This window comes from Nothoprocta perdicaria, unplaced genomic scaffold (assembly GCF_003342845.1).
Source record: "Nothoprocta perdicaria isolate Ctin4 unplaced genomic scaffold, notPer1 scaffold_156, whole genome shotgun sequence".
Taxonomy (NCBI): domain Eukaryota; kingdom Metazoa; phylum Chordata; class Aves; order Tinamiformes; family Tinamidae; genus Nothoprocta; species Nothoprocta perdicaria.
This window is the reverse complement of record NW_020454716.1, coordinates 1,264,574-1,282,694: the sequence shown is the minus strand read 5'-3', so window position 1 is coordinate 1,282,694 and position 18,121 is coordinate 1,264,574. Positions and strand designations below refer to the sequence as shown.

The 18,121-nt window shown below is 39.3% G+C and overlaps 1 protein-coding gene across 1 annotated transcript; it reads left to right on the top strand.

Annotated features, from left to right (window-relative positions):
* Positions 1–1,534: 1,534 nt before the first annotated feature.
* LOC112943827 (astacin-like metalloendopeptidase) lies at positions 1,535–13,324 on the top strand. Its single transcript, XM_026035124.1, has 13 exons — positions 1,535–1,603; positions 1,843–1,867; positions 5,009–5,025; positions 5,745–5,775; positions 6,514–6,585; positions 7,607–7,747; positions 8,402–8,519; positions 9,216–9,394; positions 9,521–9,605; positions 10,314–10,441; positions 11,495–11,610; positions 12,038–12,263; positions 13,290–13,324. Exons 1-13 carry the CDS (start codon positions 1,535–1,537, stop codon positions 13,322–13,324), a joined length of 1,242 nt encoding a protein of 413 aa, XP_025890909.1.
* Positions 13,325–18,121: the final 4,797 nt, after the last annotated feature.

Sequence of the window (18,121 nt, the reverse complement as noted above, 5' to 3'; positions counted from 1 at the left end):
AAACAAAATATGAAAAAAGCACTTAGCATTGCTTAGTGCAAATATTTGTATGCACAGAGGACACAGTCTCTGCAGCAGTGTCTGCCCAGTCTTTGTTCTTTCAGGGTGACATGTGCTACCCTTCTTTTTATTATCTGGTGTTCAAGGCACTTCACCCACAAATTGTCAGTGTAAAAAGAGAAAAAAATTCCCCTATGCTGCCCCCTGTGGGGTAGTCAAAGTTTGTCCCTGGTTTCAGTCAATAGCCTAAAATAGTGTGTGATTAGGAACTTTAATCTGCTAAAATTAAGAGTAATCCCCACCAATGCAATTCAAATTTCCATGGAATTCCTACCTTTGACTGGGTTTGATTTGGTGACAAACAAATAGAAAGCTTTCTAGTCCTCTACTGATCTTTGAATCATTCACCAACTACGATACATAATTTCTAATGCTAGATCGTTTTAAAACATCTTATTTGCTATGAAAAGATGCAGTAAAAGTCTAAGTTATTATTTTCAGATTTTAAGCTTACTGTGAGGGTATCCGAATACTTGCAGGGTCTAGAGGTAGAATCTGTGTAATCTGTAATTCAGTTTCCTTCTCCACAAATGGAAAATTGACTCAGACTCAAAACAGGAGCATATGAAGAACCAGACTATTCACCAGGTACAGGATATTCAGCAAATGGTTCACCAGACAGTGCTTTGATACCCTGAAAGGTTAAGTTTCAGTGGCTGAAATTTATTACCTACTAACACGATTTGCTGTGTCTACTCACTGCTTCCTACGCCTGCTTCCTGGAGCAGGGAGTTCCATTGAGCAGTGGACATGTTAATCATTTCCAAAATAACTAAATGCTATTTATGCTGCTTTGTCTTTCTTCTCCTCTCTGCCTTCTGGTTATAAAGTCTGCCACAACAGCTGGCCTGCTAGGAATTGTGGAATCCCAATAACATCAAGAAGCACAAAGGAAGAAACAAGAATTCTGCCCTCTACACATAAGCAGAGATCATGAAGGATGTCTTCTCTAGGCTAAGAAGGAGAAATACAGATCTCACCAAGCACTGCCCAAAATAAGTTCCGAAATAAGTTAATACTGTCACAGTCTTGTGTGCTCTCTGTGACATACAGCAAAAAGACACCAAGACACCTATCAGCTGAAATCCCAGCACTATAATACTCTGGAAAGCCATCCAGGAACAAGGTGGTATCAGCTGAACACTTGAGGAAAGCTCTAGCAAGAAAAAGTGCATGGCAACAGAAACATGAGGCTGATCCAGGTGTAGGGAGCAGCATGAATGACACTATGAAGACAAGAGATGCTGTAGATCACAGTGACAGCCACAGCACCAGGGGATGCCCAGAGGCTAAAGCGAGTGTTAGACTCCAAAAAAAAAAAAAAAAAAAAAAAAAAAGTTTGCTTCCTGCTTGGATTCCCATTGGCTAGGCAAGTTTTTCAGCCCTAGCAGAGCAGGCTCTGCGGGTATATTTAGCGAGAGTGCTCCTGCACTAGCAGAGACGATAAGCACTGATCCTCTGTCACAGTTGGAGAATGGATCTGAAGGCACTCCTCATCTTCACTGCATTGCTGCTACAGGCTACCTTGGCTTTTCCTATTCAGGTGAGAGCAGTTCCATGAAACCAGGCTCTTTCCTCTATTTGATCGGTCTTTCCTGGAGAGCAGCTGTGGCRTCCCAGTTTAATTTTAATTTCCTACAAGACAAATATTAGCAATATAATGCCATGTGTCCTAATGCCAGTCTAATAATTTAGTGCCTCTCTTTGGCCTGATTTTGCTGTTATTGCTTCTGCATTTAAGATCTATGGAAAATAATACCTTATACCTATTGATTTTTTCAGGAGAACTATGAGAATAGCACAACAAGTAAGTAGCATTAATACTATATTTTAAGAACAACCAGTAATTGCTGACTGTGAATCAAATTAATTTATGTAGTGAGAATTTTGGAGCCTGGTGATTATCTAAGGCAAATAAGGCAAATCCAGTGATCTTTTCAACATTACTAACTGAAAGTGCAACTATAGATATTTGATTGCCAGGAATAAATATGCCATGAAAGTGTACRTATTAGAGGTTTAGTGAAATTATGGCTTTCTGCTTGCAATTTCTAACACATAAGCTACTTACTGAGACATTTATTTTCTTCACTTTTATTAAGTGCCCAGTTTCCCAAAATCAAGAGATATTCAAAGCAGTGCTTCAGTTTTCAGTGGAGGACAGGAAAAACTTATGCTTGGAAGACAGAGAGATTCCCGTGTTCTGTAAATAGTGTAGTGTAGTGTAGTAGCTCCTGAAGTGAACAAATTGCTAGTGAGTGGCGTGACACTCATCATGTGGTCACACATAATTGTACTGCTGCGAGCTGCATAACTGGTACAYGGGGCTGGGAAGGAAGCTGGGGGACAGAGGACTGAAAGCAGAGCTGCAGCAATTGAAGCAGCTGCACATAACCAGTGTTATATGCTTTGTGATAGACAGACAAAATTTTGATAGGTCAATTTAAGTGATATAGAGAAAATGAGATATCTGAATCAAAGTTGTGTGTTTAAGGATCACTCCATCCATAATGCTGGGATGTAGAACGTTGAAATGRAGCTTTGACCTCATTCTGTCACAAAATGTAGAAAAATATGAAAGTTGTTGGAATGCAACAAAAGAATTGATTTTCATCAATGGATGTCACATAAATATAAATAACCATGTTAATATGTGGGTGACGACTTCAGAATGTGTGAAGGCCCCAACTCTCAGGCTTTTTGAAGGAGACCATGTTCCTGACTGTTACTGGAGTTAGAGTTACTGAGTGTAGATGTGCTTCATACCTTTTGGCCATGGTTTGTCAGATTTAGATGTGCTTGCACAGGTTTAAAAAACAAATTTTATTAAGACATTTTGACTTGCAATAGAGTGTGGATGTTACCAAAAGACTTTGCTACGCATTTGCATCCTTGCCCTAGTTGTTACAGCTGTAACTGTGAAAGGGATATCTGGCATCAGAGAAAGCTTTGCAATGTGCTAGGATAGAAAACTAGAAGTACAGTCAAAAACAGTAACTGAGCAGCTTTCTCAAAACATAAGACAGAGGAGGTCTTTGAAGAAAGTCAATGACAATAAATCTAGGTAGACCTTAACGACAGCAAGAAACTGTCAGGTCAGCGACGAARTATTGTGAAAGGAAAAGGCATTAGGATTTGGTTGACATTTTCAGAACAAGCAAGGGACTAATGAAAACTGACCAGATCTTCTTTTGTGCTGTCTTTTATGACATAGAAGCAAAGGGAGGCTTTGACATTACGGCTTAGTACGTTTAGAGCCAGCAGAGAGACATCTCTTGAGTTCAGAGCTGTAGTTGCTGAAACTCCAGTTTGCAGGATTACTGAGTAAAGATATATAATGAATTTGAATTCTTCTTATTATTAATCATTGTTGTGACTTTTGATACATTTTTGGTATTTATAGTTCAAGGAAAATTTGATCTGTGTTTTCAAAAATGTATCATGCCAGATGTTCACATAATTAGGCGCATGGCTGCTGCTTTCTGTAGTGTCTCAGATGAGCTTTACAAAAGTGCCAGGAGGGTCTAAGTTTCTAGAAATCTGGAGCCTAATTTTCACTGACTTGACCAATCAATAATCTTTCCTCTTGTGTGCATGGATTCTGAATTCAGTCAAACTATTTCAAAAAAGTGCTTCCCTGCAGAAATTTTTATGTGACATGGACCTCTCTGATGCAGCTGCTGGGAACTGACKTAACTTTTCTATAACAAACTGTCATTACAAGAGTTTCATTATCATGTAACTGAAATAATAGTCTGTAAAGACAAATCTAAAGCCTCTTTGGCTGAGTGGAGCCACACAATTTTATTGCACGTTCTTGATAACTGCTGAATGTAAGGACATACGCTTAGGCAATAACCACTTGGGTCAATGGAAACTGCAAAAAGGGAAAGATTCTACAGGCTGTGAAAATTCTTGGTACACTCTGCATCTATTGAACACACATGAATAAAATGATGAGGAACACGGATAGCTTTAGAAATATCAAAATTATTTTGCATAAGGAAAAAGAAATAAAATGCTTAAATTTTAACATGGACGATTGCACTTACTGACAAACTTAAATGGGCTGCCAGGAAGGCTTGCAGCATCTCCATCATACTTAAGAACAGGTTRAACACACTATGATCAGGAATAACACATAAAACTAGAAAGGAGACAAACTGGATGACTATTGCATGTCCTTTCTAAACCTATGCTTTTCTGCATAAAAAAACCACTGCATAGTGAGTTTAGGAATCAAAATATTAAAATATTCTCAAAAACTTTTAAGTTTACACCAGTGTGTCATATGAACAAGTATATTCTTCCTACAGAAGTCCTGATACCTTCAACAAAACATTCAGTTCTTTAAAAAATGAGTATTTTTGTTATTAGATATCTGCTTGGAAGTGTATATATCGGATTAGATTTTCACTTTTGCATTAGCAGCCCAGAACTGGCATTTGCCCAGAATCAGAAGATCCCACACTAGCAAGGCATTCTTAGGATTCAAAATTGCTCAAAACTACTGAAAGGTACAGAGTGACTTTGAGATTTTTTTGTTGAGATTTTTGGCAATTTTTATCTTACTCTTTGACGCTGTGAAACCAGAGATGACTGTTGAACTGGTTGGCCTGCATGTGTGCCTGAGCAATCCAGGAACGAAGCATGTTTTTATCCCTAAATTCTTTTGACACTTTCAACACTACAACTTATAAAACACTTTGCTGATTGTTAGAAAGTAAATGACCAGAATTCTGTCCTTGCACACAAACTGCTAGAATTGATCTAAGTATAAATTCAGTTCCTGTTCCTAGTTAGCATGCCCTGCTCCCTCTTCAAGCAAGGGGACCTACCAAAGGCATCCCCATGACTGAAGAGGCCTGAATTGTTGAATAGTGTGAAGCTGTATTTCAGAATCTAATTTGCCTCTTTTGCTTGTTTTTTTCTTCCTTACTCTTTGCAGCAACAGAACCTACTCAGGTAAGGACAGCTCAAGTCAACTCTTTTGTTCATTTGGGTTCCTGATCACTTGGGGTCTTAGCATGGTGAATAGTGAGGCTGGGGCCAATCTTCTTCACCCTTAGCTCCATTTCTGAAAAAAGGATCTCAGACTAAAGGTGTAAGAGTAGGCAATTTCCATTATTATTTCATTTGTTGTCCCACACTGTGCAGTCTGGGAGGATTTTGCTTTCTCTGAAGTCGTACAGAAAACTTTAAACTGTTTTTGCTTTATGAAAGGTAAGAGCAGAATGACTATCTCTTTTGTTATAGGCATGACCCCCTAAATGGGTATCCCTGTAACCCCCARTTCTCTGTATGGTGGTACCGGCCCCAGCTGTATGCTGAGGTGATACTGGGAGGATTTCATTAGCTATTTCAGTAATCTTGCATTCATACCAGCAGGAATATAAATACAGCTAGAAGATGGAAACCTAGATCTTGCTTCAAATTTCCTGAGTCACCTGTACTGAATTCCTTTAGAGTAACCTTATTTGCCAACAGTTTTCAAAGAAAAATATCAGCCACACTGTGGTATTTTTTTACATATGGTAAAGTAAACAAGAGCTCAGGACTGCAATGGTTAAACCATGGAAGCCTGGACACTTATGATCCTAATATACCCTCTTTGTATGTTGTATTATTTGATATTTATAGTATAACACAAATTACTATATTATAATAATGAATCCTCCTTGCAGGTTACTCTTACTACAGAAGAGGATATATATGGTATGTACGACTCCAACTAAATTTAAGTATTTGCCCTTATTTACATCTGAATTTTAAGTACTTCAGCCCTCTGAAGTAGCAGTAAGTGCAAAGGCCAAATGCACTTCCATTTTTTGATGTTAAGACCCATGGCATAATACTTAGATTCATGGATTCAGCTGAGTTCTGCTTAGTGTAAGGCCTCAGAATCCCTGATGCTGGGATTAACTGGCCCATGGAGCTCTGATTTCATTGGTTTCAAGGGTTTAGAAAGGGTCATGGTGTCCAGCATTAAGCACCAGGAAAGCTATCTTTCTAGATTTGCTCCGGGTGTCTTATGTTGGGGGTTCAGGCATGCAAAAGGGAAGCTCTGCTGTCTAAGGATATGAGGGTTCCTGGAGAAAAAAAAAAAATGCCAGTGGGCCTCTTGAGCTGGAAGAACAAGACCTGTAATAGCCAAATGTCCAGTTCTAAAATGCAGTGATTAAAAAAGAGAGAGGATGRGGAAGAGAAAGCCTTTTGGGACTAGATTAATACCAAAATAATCACAGCTGTTGGGAGGTTCACAAGACTGCACCTGAGCAAACACATACATGACTTAATGTCATGCCCACCCATAAATACTCTGTGCCAGTTTCATGTGCACCATTGTAATCAAGACCGGATTTAAGGGTATTCCTGGAAATTCATCTGGGTTAAAAAATTAAGATTTCTATTTTCTTTGGAATAAGAAAGTGATATTTTTCCATCTCCGTGCAGAATCAGATCCAACTGCAGAGACAGACTCCGAGGAGGAAGTTATTTTTAACAGAATTCTGAAAGTTAACAAAGGTAACAGCACCAAAGCCCTGCTTATTCTGCCTCTATGTTTTATGCCTTCTTGTGGGGAGGACCAATGTCTTACCACAGACTATACAAATATTTTTCCTAATGCATCTACACACAAAGCCCACTTAGAGACAGGCCACTGGAACTACTTAATCTAGGCAGTTTACTGAAGTCCCAGGGCATCTCAGATTTATTGTGTTGATACTGAAGATGATCCCGAATCTAGAGGAAACTGAATTATGCAGGCAGCTTCTTCAGCTTTAATTCAAGGATCTTTGTACTTTTTTGTCTTCAAAAACAGACCATGGAATGTTTGTATATTTATATTTATCTTTATTTTTTATTGAATGCAAGTAGCACTGGAGCAGTCATCACRTGGTTTTTTAATAGGTACTCCTAAATTTAAGCTATGGTTAATACCAAGATTCCAGTTTCAGACCTCTCCTTCGCCTTTCCTTGAATCTTACAAATATTTTGGTTTCRTTCTATCAACATGTCTTTGTCACCTTTTCCCTTGCTCAGTAACAGAAGATGCTTTACTCCTTTCACTATAAACAGATACCAAATATTCCTATAGTTTTTTATATACCACCTTTTAATTCTGTCCCTCTGTGCTCTTGCCTCTTGATTTTCCTTATTGTCATCTCCCATCCTTGATCAACACCTTTCCTGAGCAAATATTCGATGACACTCACTCAGTGTTGCACAATGGGTGAAGCAGCTCAACCAGAGCTTGCATTACAGCATCCCATTCTCCTGCACCTGCATTCAGCCCTTGTCTGTCTTGCCTAAACCCTGCCTAAAGAGGTGAAGATGGAACCTCCTACTTTTCTATGAGCTAAGCTATGAGCTTGCAGCAGTGAAGAAGATAGGGGAGCAATGTCCATTTAGCCCAATAGATGGTTTCTCGCTCTAGCCAGCAGCAGATGCTTAGGCAAGAATTGAAAAAACAGGACAAACAGAAGGTGACAATGGATCAGCACATCCATGGCTCAGACACTTCTGTGCTTTCTTTCTCACACAGACAGCTCTCAGCTCTTGCAGGAAGGTGACATAGTTCCACAGAGGAGCCGCAGTGCCATCAACTGTCGAAATCGCCATTGCAATTGGCCCCAGTCCAGTGATGGGATTGTCCGTGTTCCCTACGTTTTGGATCCTACTTATGGTAGCTATATACTCTGATAATAATTTTATTTATCATTATTATTATTTGTAAAGAATTTTTTCCAATTGACTTAAGGTAGAAATCAATTTCCATTAGCTGCACAAATAGTTGATGAAGTTGTATTGCACAGGCACAGATGAATTGTAAATTACATAGGTCTGAATAAAAAAAAAAAAAAAAAAGATAAAATTTCATTGAGAGGTTTGCATCCATAATACCATAATATTTTGCGTCTGGTTTCTTGGAGAAGGGATGGTCATTCTCTCTAATAGTATCTTCTAATCTTCTAGAACCTCTGCCTTTACACAGCTATTGTGTGTGGTTGGAATGGACTATTTTTCTTCAGTAAAAGAGCTTCCGCAGCTGTCACCAAATGGTCAATGTGCAGCTATATCAGCAACCTCTGCAATAAGACAAGTAGTTTAGAAATCAGAATCTTATCTGAATCAGTCCTGGACAAAGTCATGGATAAAGAGAGCCTTGTGCCAGATTATTTATATTGCAAATGAAATTCACTACTGAGCAAAAAGCCTTAAAGAAACTAGTCTAATGTTTCTGCTCCTCCTTTAAACATTCTTGAGTATATATGAGATTTTAATGCCACAAGTCATTGTTCTTATGCGACCCCCAAATTATCCCCCTTCTTTTCCCCAGAGGAGCACCACATAAAGGCAATTCATGATGCCATGGCAGAATTTGAAACACTGACTTGTATTAACTTTGTGCAGCGCAAGACAGAACGTGACTATCTCAGCATCAGATCTGCTGATGGGTGAGTTGAATAAGTAAATGTGTTATTTCTATGTTGGTTTTCATGTGTTCACTACACCTGTCCCATGTAATCCTAGAGAGGAGAGAGGAGAGGATTTAGACAAGTAACTTCATGCTTTATCGGGGTGCAAAGCATCCTGCTGAAGATCAAACCCTTACATTAGGGACTCACCAAAGGCACTAAAGTGACTCACAGTTCATGAGAAACCAGCAGTAAGGCAGAAAGAATATCGTTAGCTATATTTGCCGTGTGGTATAATTCACATTTAGCACAACGTGTAACAGGCTGTTGTGGTTTTAATTTGCATAGGAGGCTTCGATTTCAACTTAGGATGAGCAGTTCTCTGAATGAAGCATATCTTTGGCTGGCAAGGTCAGAACTAGAAATTTTAATAGACTTTTTCAGTACTTCCTTAGCTTAAAAGTGTCATTCAGGTTAGCTCTGTAAGTGATACAGGATTCAGTAATTTGAGAAAAATGTTTAATTCTAAGGAGTTAACATCATTGTGTACCAAAGGCTAGCATAAAGGAATCTCCATGCTATTGAAAAGTTTCTAAGGAGGCCTTAGTGCTGTGCAGGATGTTCATTGATTTTCTACACAATAGCCACTTTTGTCCTTCTGTGGACTGTGATTGCTACAGACTGCAAACAAAAATCCATGTGTCTTTTCTCATTGATGTTCCATGTCTTTCCCAGCTGCTGGTCCAACTATGGAAAAGTAGGTGGTGGACAGACTGTCTCTGTGATGAAAGGAGGCTGCATGTGGAAAGGAATAATTCAACACGAGCTGGACCATGCCCTGGGATTTTTGCATGAACATTCTCGGAGTGACAGGGATAAATATGTAAAGATTATGTGGGAGTACATCAGCATGGGTAAGTACCTTTGAACTCCTCAATGTATAAAGGACAGTAAATATGACCTATTGTTTCCAGCTCTTCCTTCTTCTCTAAGAGGATGTGGATAAAAATATGCTTTAAGTATGATATCATATATTACAGCTGACAGAGCAGACTTCAGGAAATTTGAAAACTCCAATAACCTGGGTCTTCCATATGACTATTCCTCAGTAATGCACTACGGCCCGTAAGTAACAGTATGGCAATGTCTCCATGGAATTGAAATCTTGCTTAAGAATTAGCTTCCGTAATAACTCTCTTTTATTAGCTTCCTCATTTCCATGAAAAAAACATTGTGAGTCAGTTCAAGGCATTCCCCAAGATTACTATATTATTATTTAGCTTTCCATTAAGCTTTCTATTTTCTATTTTAAATGTTCTACAAAGCTGAACTACCTTTTCCATAATTTCTGCAGATCTTTTCAGGACTTAATAATCTTAACATCTCCATAGCTTCCGTGACAAGAAGGTTATTATTCCCCAAATATTTTTGAGCATAGGTAGAACTTAGAGGGTTGCTTAACTTTTCTTTAAAGTTGAGTTTTCATTCTATCTTTAATAAATTCTTAAAAAGAATAGTAGACAAACATGACTGAAGAACTGCGCCATAAACTTAGCACTGCAAACAGGATGGTTGGGAGACACTTTTGTATCATGGGGCAGCAGTTTGCTTTGAAGCTTCTGTTCCACATATACAAGAGACATCCGCATTCCCATTTGCTGGAATGTGCATTGAGATCTGGCCAGCAGAACAACTGATCTGTCAGATGGAATCTAAACAACTTATATGCGATTGTTCTGCTCACTGTAAAGCATGTAGACTATGCCATTAAATGTTGGAAAAAGTCATTTTCCTTAAAGGACCTTAAATTTTCCTTTTTCTTTTTTTTTGCAGACATACATTCACTAATACCACTGGGAAGGCAACTATTGTACCAATTCCTGATGAATCTGTACATATTGGACAGAGACAAGGACTGAGTAACTTGGATGTGGCCAAAATCAACAAGCTCTACAACTGTAGTAAGTACTTCAAAGCTCTCCCTTCATCCTCTATTCAGTTATTCCATGGAGGTGTTCAGGCATCTCTGCAGACACTGACATCACCCACAGACTGTGAGTCTACTCTTCCAATTCCATGGTACCCATTAGGGTCATTTCAGGAGGTAATGCAAAGGTGAAGCTGGAGGCACGTTGTGATAATGAGAAAATGCTTTCTGTGTCCAGATTAAATAAAACACTTTAATTGTTGGTGAAGATAGGTGCAACTCCACTGGCCTAACTTGTTATTCTGTTGTTTGCTTCACTGGAGTCATTGGGTTTCTTAGAGCTTAAGAGGAAACTAAAAAAACCCCAAAGTCAGACATCTCAGTCCCTCACTGCAATTTAAGGACAGAGCCAAACCAAAATAGCTATAGGTTCCCCTGCTGGAACAATTTCAAGRTGCCTTGCCCAAATCTAGCCTAATAGTTTTCAAATGTTTCAGCTRTCATTCTAATTGTGTTTAAATTTTCCACTCCTTAAAATTCTACTAGAATAAATTCTCCAGTAAAAGCAAAGAAATTTGTTCAGTCAAAGGGAAAAAAAAACATTATTTTTTTTTCCGTAGAGCAGAGAAGAGGCCAAGTCCTCTTTCCAAGCTCAGAATTTAACTTATTGTAGTCATCATAATTTTTTTTGATTGTTCTAACATAAATTGATTTTGCTGTCCTAGTGCAAATCCGTATGTCTACTGACCAGTGGCAGTGAAGTATAAACTCTTAAACAATTTTTATATTGAAAAGGAAGAGTAGAAAGGGTACTTCAACCTGAAAATCTTTGCTGTACTGTGGAATTACCAAAGAAGCCAATGCTTTTTTTCCATGTGCTATTTTACTGTCCATTTTGATGCAGATGCTTATGATTATGTGAAAATTAGTACCTCCTTCATTTTTAACCAAGACATGCAAATACTCTGAAATGAATGCTGTCAGATCAGGAAATCAAGACCATTACATTCTGAGGAGTGCACAGCTGCGGATGAGTGGAAATATTTTTAATTTTGGTGCTGAGGCAAATATTTTTTCTCTCTCTCAGGTCGCTGCAGCACTATTCTTGATACACCAACTGGGTCACTGAAATCTGCCAATCACCCAAGAAATTACTCAGATAACACAAACTGTGTCTGGCTCATCCGAACCCGATCCAGAAGGGTAATTACATGTCAATAATGGTCTTGGGATGTGGATGAACTGATGTCTATGTAAGCGATTTGCACTGTATCTGCACACCAGTTGCCAGATCTTTTTCATGAGAGAAATTTTAGACTAGTATCTATTTCTTCTTCATGTCCTTAAGCCAGGTATGGGCACAGACAACTGCACAGTTGCAATTCTGAAAAGCCTCCATACATTGAGCTTCAGGTTTGCAAAATCAAGACAAAGCAGTCTGAGCATGGGAGCATTCAGTCACAGGCCCATTATATCTGAACCCTGCAAATTCAGGGGATGAGAGGCAAGGCTGGGTAAGCAGTTCCAATTCTGACTTAGTTTCAGTTTGGATTCTGTGTGTTTTAAAGGACACTCCATGAAAGAAGTTATATGCATGTATTTTGAAGGCTTGTTTCCTCTTCTTTTACAGATTTCCTTGCACTTTCAAGCCTTCGACCTGCAGACAACCAGAGGATGTCAGGGTGATTACATTAAAGTTTATGATGGAGCTAGCAAATCTTCTGCAGTTCTAATGGACAAAACGTGTGGATCAAAGATACCCAATGACATAGTTGCTTCTGGCAATCTTATGCTCATAGAGTTTGTCACTGATGGTGTTGATACAGCTTCTGGTTTCCAAGCCATCTTTACTTCTGGTAGGTCTGAGAAAAGGGAGAGTGTCAGAGAAAGAAAAACAATGTTTATCAAAGCAACATGTGTTCTACCTTCCTTTTTGCATACGATTTGGGAAAAAACATTGTTTGAGGAGGTAGCTCTAGAAGAAGAGCCATCACTTCCCAACTAACAGCTCAGTCTTGCATTGATAACATTTATTCTTTCCAGAAGATAGGCCACGCTCATCACACATAGTGTCAACCAGGTGATTCCCAGGTTCCACTGTTAACCTTGCCACTCACATGTATGACATTCCAAAACATGTGCAAGGATGTGATCAGTTTAATATTATTGCTATCGTTAGCAGCAATATTAGCAGTAAATTAGACATTCTTGTATTGTGAAAGAGAATAAGTCATAATGTAACATTTAAATATGCTCCTCTGTAAAAGAGGCAGTTTTTAAATCAGATAAGTCAGAGGGCAAGAATGAAGCAAGTCACCCAGTGAAGCAAGGGTGAAGCAGGTCACCCAGCCACGTGACAAGAAGACAGGCAGTAGGTCCACGGTCAGAATCCTTGGAATTTATCCACACACTTTTCCTCAATTCCATTCAGTAACATGAAAACCAAGGCTACAACAACACAATTAAGCTACTGAAGGCTGAACTAGAAAATGTCTGTGAGCATATCTGAAGCCTAAAGAAAGAGTGCAGTTATTCAGCTTGGTTTAGTATGAAAGAAAGATCAGCTAAATCACCTCACCTTGAATTTGCCATGGGCTAAGAATGTGCACAATGAGCATTTGTGCAGATCCATTGAAATACAGTAACTTATGGTACATCAAAACTGTAACAGCAATATTGCACTGTATCAATGTAACACCTATTTCTGTAAATGGTAGGTATAAAGGGAAGAAAAATAAGAAAACTGCCCATGCCAGTGATTTGTAATCTACTGCAAAATGATCCCAGTTTTCAAACTGTGATTTAATGATTACGTATTTGAAAGATGATACTGTTTGTTCAGACAGCACTGCAAGCTAAATATTCTCTCATTTTTCTTACAGTAAGGGTGCAAAGAAGACCTAACAGACACATCTGATTTAATGGAGAAGAGCCTATTCTGTGAATATTGAAATTATGCTTTTCCTACTTTGCTCCTTTCCTGGCTTGGAACAGTATGAAATTCAATTCTATTTTGAATCGAAGTCTACAACTTACAAAGAAAGTTTGCTCCCCAAGCCATATAAATTTATGAATTCTGTACATCCTGTGTGCCCCCTTTTATCTACACAGTTAAGTTATTACCTCTTTCTATTTAACAATTTAATAAAAGCTTCATATAAAAAAAAAGTGTTTCCATTTCTCTTTTCCAATAGTCCCTTCCAGCTATAAACATAATGTCATCTTACATTTTACCCCGCTCTATTCAGCCATAAGTGTGTCTCAAGCATTTCATGTATCTTTGTCATGGGTTTAGTTACTTGGTTGACCATACCAGCTCCAAAACTCAAAATTTCATTTTATGTTCTTCAGAGTATGAGCGCAAAAAGAAGGTCCTAAATACAGTCTCCCTTCCAAGCCTAACTTTTAAGCTTCCAAAAATGACATTTCCCTTAATGATCCTATAATATCTGTAAACCACAAAAAAGATGGACATGACAGACAAAAGTACTGCCAAAAAGGAATGATACTTCATACTGTAGTTTTCTGTGTAGGAGTCAGGGGACAGCTAAGGTGCTTTTATATTCAAAAGCCATTTATTAGTCCACAGGTATGCTGAAAACTATCACAAGAAAAGAGGTGGACTAGAGACTGTTGCAAGAATTCATGTTTACTTTGTGGCCTGGAAAAAAGATTTCATGCCTGGCCAGAAGCTAAACATTCCTTTTTTGATCTTACTTGCAGTTAAAGAAACTTTACATTGTAGTTGGCATCTTCATTCACAGTGATAAATGGCTGTGCTAATGCTTCTGAACAAAACAATTTTGAATCTACTTTATAACTGACATTTCTTCAGGTCTTCAGATACCCCAAGCATCACTCAGGTATTGCTATCCACAGATCATATGAAGAGTTTTCTTTTGGAAATTGTTAAAACTGTAGTTCTCGAGAAACGGTTGAGCTTCCTGAACCCTTCCAGAACAGCATGGAGGACAGAATACTGCAAACCCACTATATACCAGGGGTTGGGAAGGGCYAATTTCTTATTAATATTGATGTAACTAATGAGAACTTCCTCCCTTATGGAAATACAAAATGGAAAAAAAATATTAATGTTTAGGAAGCTCTTGGGATATGCAATTTTAATTTATTTCACATTTTTTTTACTTAGGAACTTAGCATTTTAAAGCAGTTTAGAAATGTATGTCTCTTATTTTCTATCAAAAAACAAACTGCTGCTTAAAGAAAACATATATATACACATATGTATACGAAAGAATTTGGAGAGTTTCCAAAGAAATCTGCCTGTTTTTTGGCTCATCAGCTTTTGTGCAAGCCTCACAGAGCAAAGATTTTTCTCTCATGTCAGAAATCACCTCTGACTTTGACTAGCATGGGCATGTGCAACTTGCCCGCAGGTGGCATCTTACCTCTCAAGATTTTAGAGGGGTAAAGAGATCTGACTTGCTAACAGAAGTGTTTGCAAGGAGGCAAAGGTATGGCCTACACTGAAGCTTCAGAGCACAGGAAGATGCTTCCCAGCATTCATTTGCCAAATTGAAATGTTTCAAGATTAGCATTTGTTGAAGCGGTTCAAAAGGTTCAAAGAAAAGATTGCTGTTTGCTTTTCCACTGGAAATTAGTGGTTTGCCTTGTCTAAGAATTAAGAGTAGGATTAGGCAACCAGATTTCTTTGAAAATCTGTCCAAAAGTCTATTTGCCTTTCTTTAGGAGTCTAAAAATAACAGTTCGATTTTTATGATCAAAATGAGGATTTCTTTCCTTAACATGGTTTAATGCACACATGCACCACTGCCTGTAGCAGGTATCACTGTCTTCATGTTCCAAGTTTATTTGCAAATACATTGTATTTATTGTCCCCAAATATGAAGAAATGGCTTTGTACTGAGTGAGAAAAATACTTTGTGCTATCAAGAAGCTCAGGCTGGATACTCAATGCAGTCATCTGCTTGTAGACTCTTTATACCAGTTGTAGTCACTGAACTTGAAACCAGTACGTTTGACAGGTGAGGCTAAGAGATACACCACGCTTTTTCACATCTCCTACAAACTTCGAAACTTCAGCGTTTAACTGGACACCTGGTATAAGCAATAAATCTGTAAGGAATCATAACAAATAGAACCTGCCATAACTCTGGGTATGTGTAGCAGTGTGGAATGAAATGCACCAGCCAGGCTCTTTATAAAGAAATTACTATCTCACCACAGTGTCATAGCCACTTTGATTGACAAAAGTTCACAACATACAGCTCTAAGACCTGAGAAGAGGTGCCTCAGGAGATCATTTCAACAATTTTGCCTTCATAGGAGTGATAATTAAGCTACAGAGTGTTTGCAATTTTCTCAAGGTTGGCAACAGTCGTCTCCTGCCTTCCCACCTTAAAAACAACTGCTGACTGTTACTCAAGCTTGCAAAACTTGAGATCCTGTGTGGAGCAATGCAGTAATAAGACCAGTATCTTCAGGTGGTTCATTTGCAAACAGAATGTCTTCTGGGAATTGTTGCTGGGAATGGTAAATTGTCCTCTGGCAAACGTGACCCACTCAATATCAGTATCTCCCACACAATAGCTAGTGGCTGCAATTCATTCCAGCCCATTCTTGGGAGTCTATCACAGTCATCTTAATCAATGATTTCCTAAGATAAATCAACATACTTTTCAAGAAGCATAGTGCTAATTGCCAAATAAAAAAATAAAACAACTCTTTGCCTCGAGCTGAATGCCTGGTGAAGAAAGAAGGAAAATAATTTGTGTAACTGAAGTTATGACCCAAGTTTGCAAAATAGAAACTGAATTTCCCCTAAAGGCTGCCATAACAAGAATGATTCTCTGAGAGGACATTTCAGTTCTTGCTTTCAAGAGGAATTTCTGTTGGAATTGAGGTTTTAAATGCAGCAAACCCAGGCGATGCAGCTTTTTCCTGTGCATAGKGAAGAGATATGGCTAGTTTAAAATACGACTTTGAGGTTTCATTTTTTCCTTGCTCATACAGGATACATCTACACTGTTTACATAAATGTAAACTTGGGCTGCCCACTGTAAGCTCACTGAATGCAAACTGCCAACCACCAACTACCTGGCTCCACTTGGGACTAAAACTCCATTTGCTTGGGACAGCCATCGGAGCATTAAACACTTAATAGCTGCTCAGCTTCAAGTGTGGGAAGAGTGTGTTTGCTCCTGTGTGCTGAAGATAACTTATATATGTCCATGCAATAATGGCATTGCAATTACAGCTGATTGAGGTTTATATTTAAAGCAAGGAGGCTTAGTGATTTCATAAAACCAGTTTTGAGGAAAAAATCTAAGAGTACTGGCAGTGACTGAGAATGTATTAAAACTGTGAACATCTTTGAATAGATAAAACATCAGATAATACAGCAAATTTATCTTCAGAGAGATCATCTTTCTGGAGAGAAGTCTGTGCAGGGCAAGGAAGAATTTCATCAAGGAGGGCAGCCTCATAAATCACGAGTGGGATTTTCCAAGACCCCTATGTCGGTGTATGCACACTCTACTTACTGTGGGACATCACAAGGTGTCCCCCTTGACCAGCCCCAGCCTAGAGTCTTCCTGAGAATGTCCCGCTCTCAGCAGGTCTGAGTACCAGGCTGGCTGTGGGGCTTCCCTGTAGATCTGTATTTCAGAGGTGCTGCCTCACAACATGAAACTGGTGCTTCTGCTTCTGGTACAAGCCCTGGATCAAAGCTACTTTGGGCGTAGAGAGATCTTCCTTTACATACATAAAGCGTCCCAAGGACAGGGCAGGGCAACTCCTTTAGGATACCAGATCTCTTCTCCAAACTACATCTGCAGCAATCCAGCCTGGTCAGTCCTTGTGGAGAAATTCTTAACAGAAATACAAAGACTGGTAGGAATGCAGTAGGAATGGGAACGTGTGCATGTGAGAGAGAGTGCTGGGAGAAGCAGTAGAACAAGATCAGCTTGTCTTGATAATGAAGGACATCATTCCCATGACACTGCACCCAGGAGGAACATGGAAGACTGCATTGTTTATGCTTTATTGCATGACCACAGGGCCTGCACTCTGCTCAGGCCACAGCACAGATGATTTGTCAGTGGGAGATTCTGCACCCTCATTCCAATGAGTTCATTGCATACCACACGAGCCACCCCAAAAGGAAAACAGCCACATCCCTCCAACAAGCAATGACCTCTCTGAGCATGAGGGACTCTTCTATGGCGAGGCACTGGACTTTACTTGCTTGTTTCAGAGGTGGTTTCCTGTGCTGATCTGAACTCTTCTTCACTAGGCACTGAACAAATATGGGATAATAACACTGCCAYTCCCAATCCCTTTTTGATTTTTGCATTCAGCATGGTGGGAAGCATGCACACTGCTGGGGCTGCATAGCACCCTGCCCTGCTGCCACTGCCTTCAGTGATCACCCAGGGAGCCCGGGACCCCATAACCGTCTCCTCTGTTCCTTTCTGCCTAGCAGCTCTTTGACCACCTCACTAACTGTTCTCACTCTCCCCTGCTGCCCCGGACTTCTTGAGCTCACAGYAGGATCTTCACAGAGTGGGGATGATGCAAGCAGGTAAGTCCTGGATGTCTTGGACTAAGTACAGGACTAAGTACAGGAAACACTGCCCCCATGCACACTCAGGTAGGGGGGCAGAAAGAGCTAGCTGGAACTGGGCAAGATCAGACTGGCAAGGACGCCCAGCCAGACATGAATAGCCAAGGT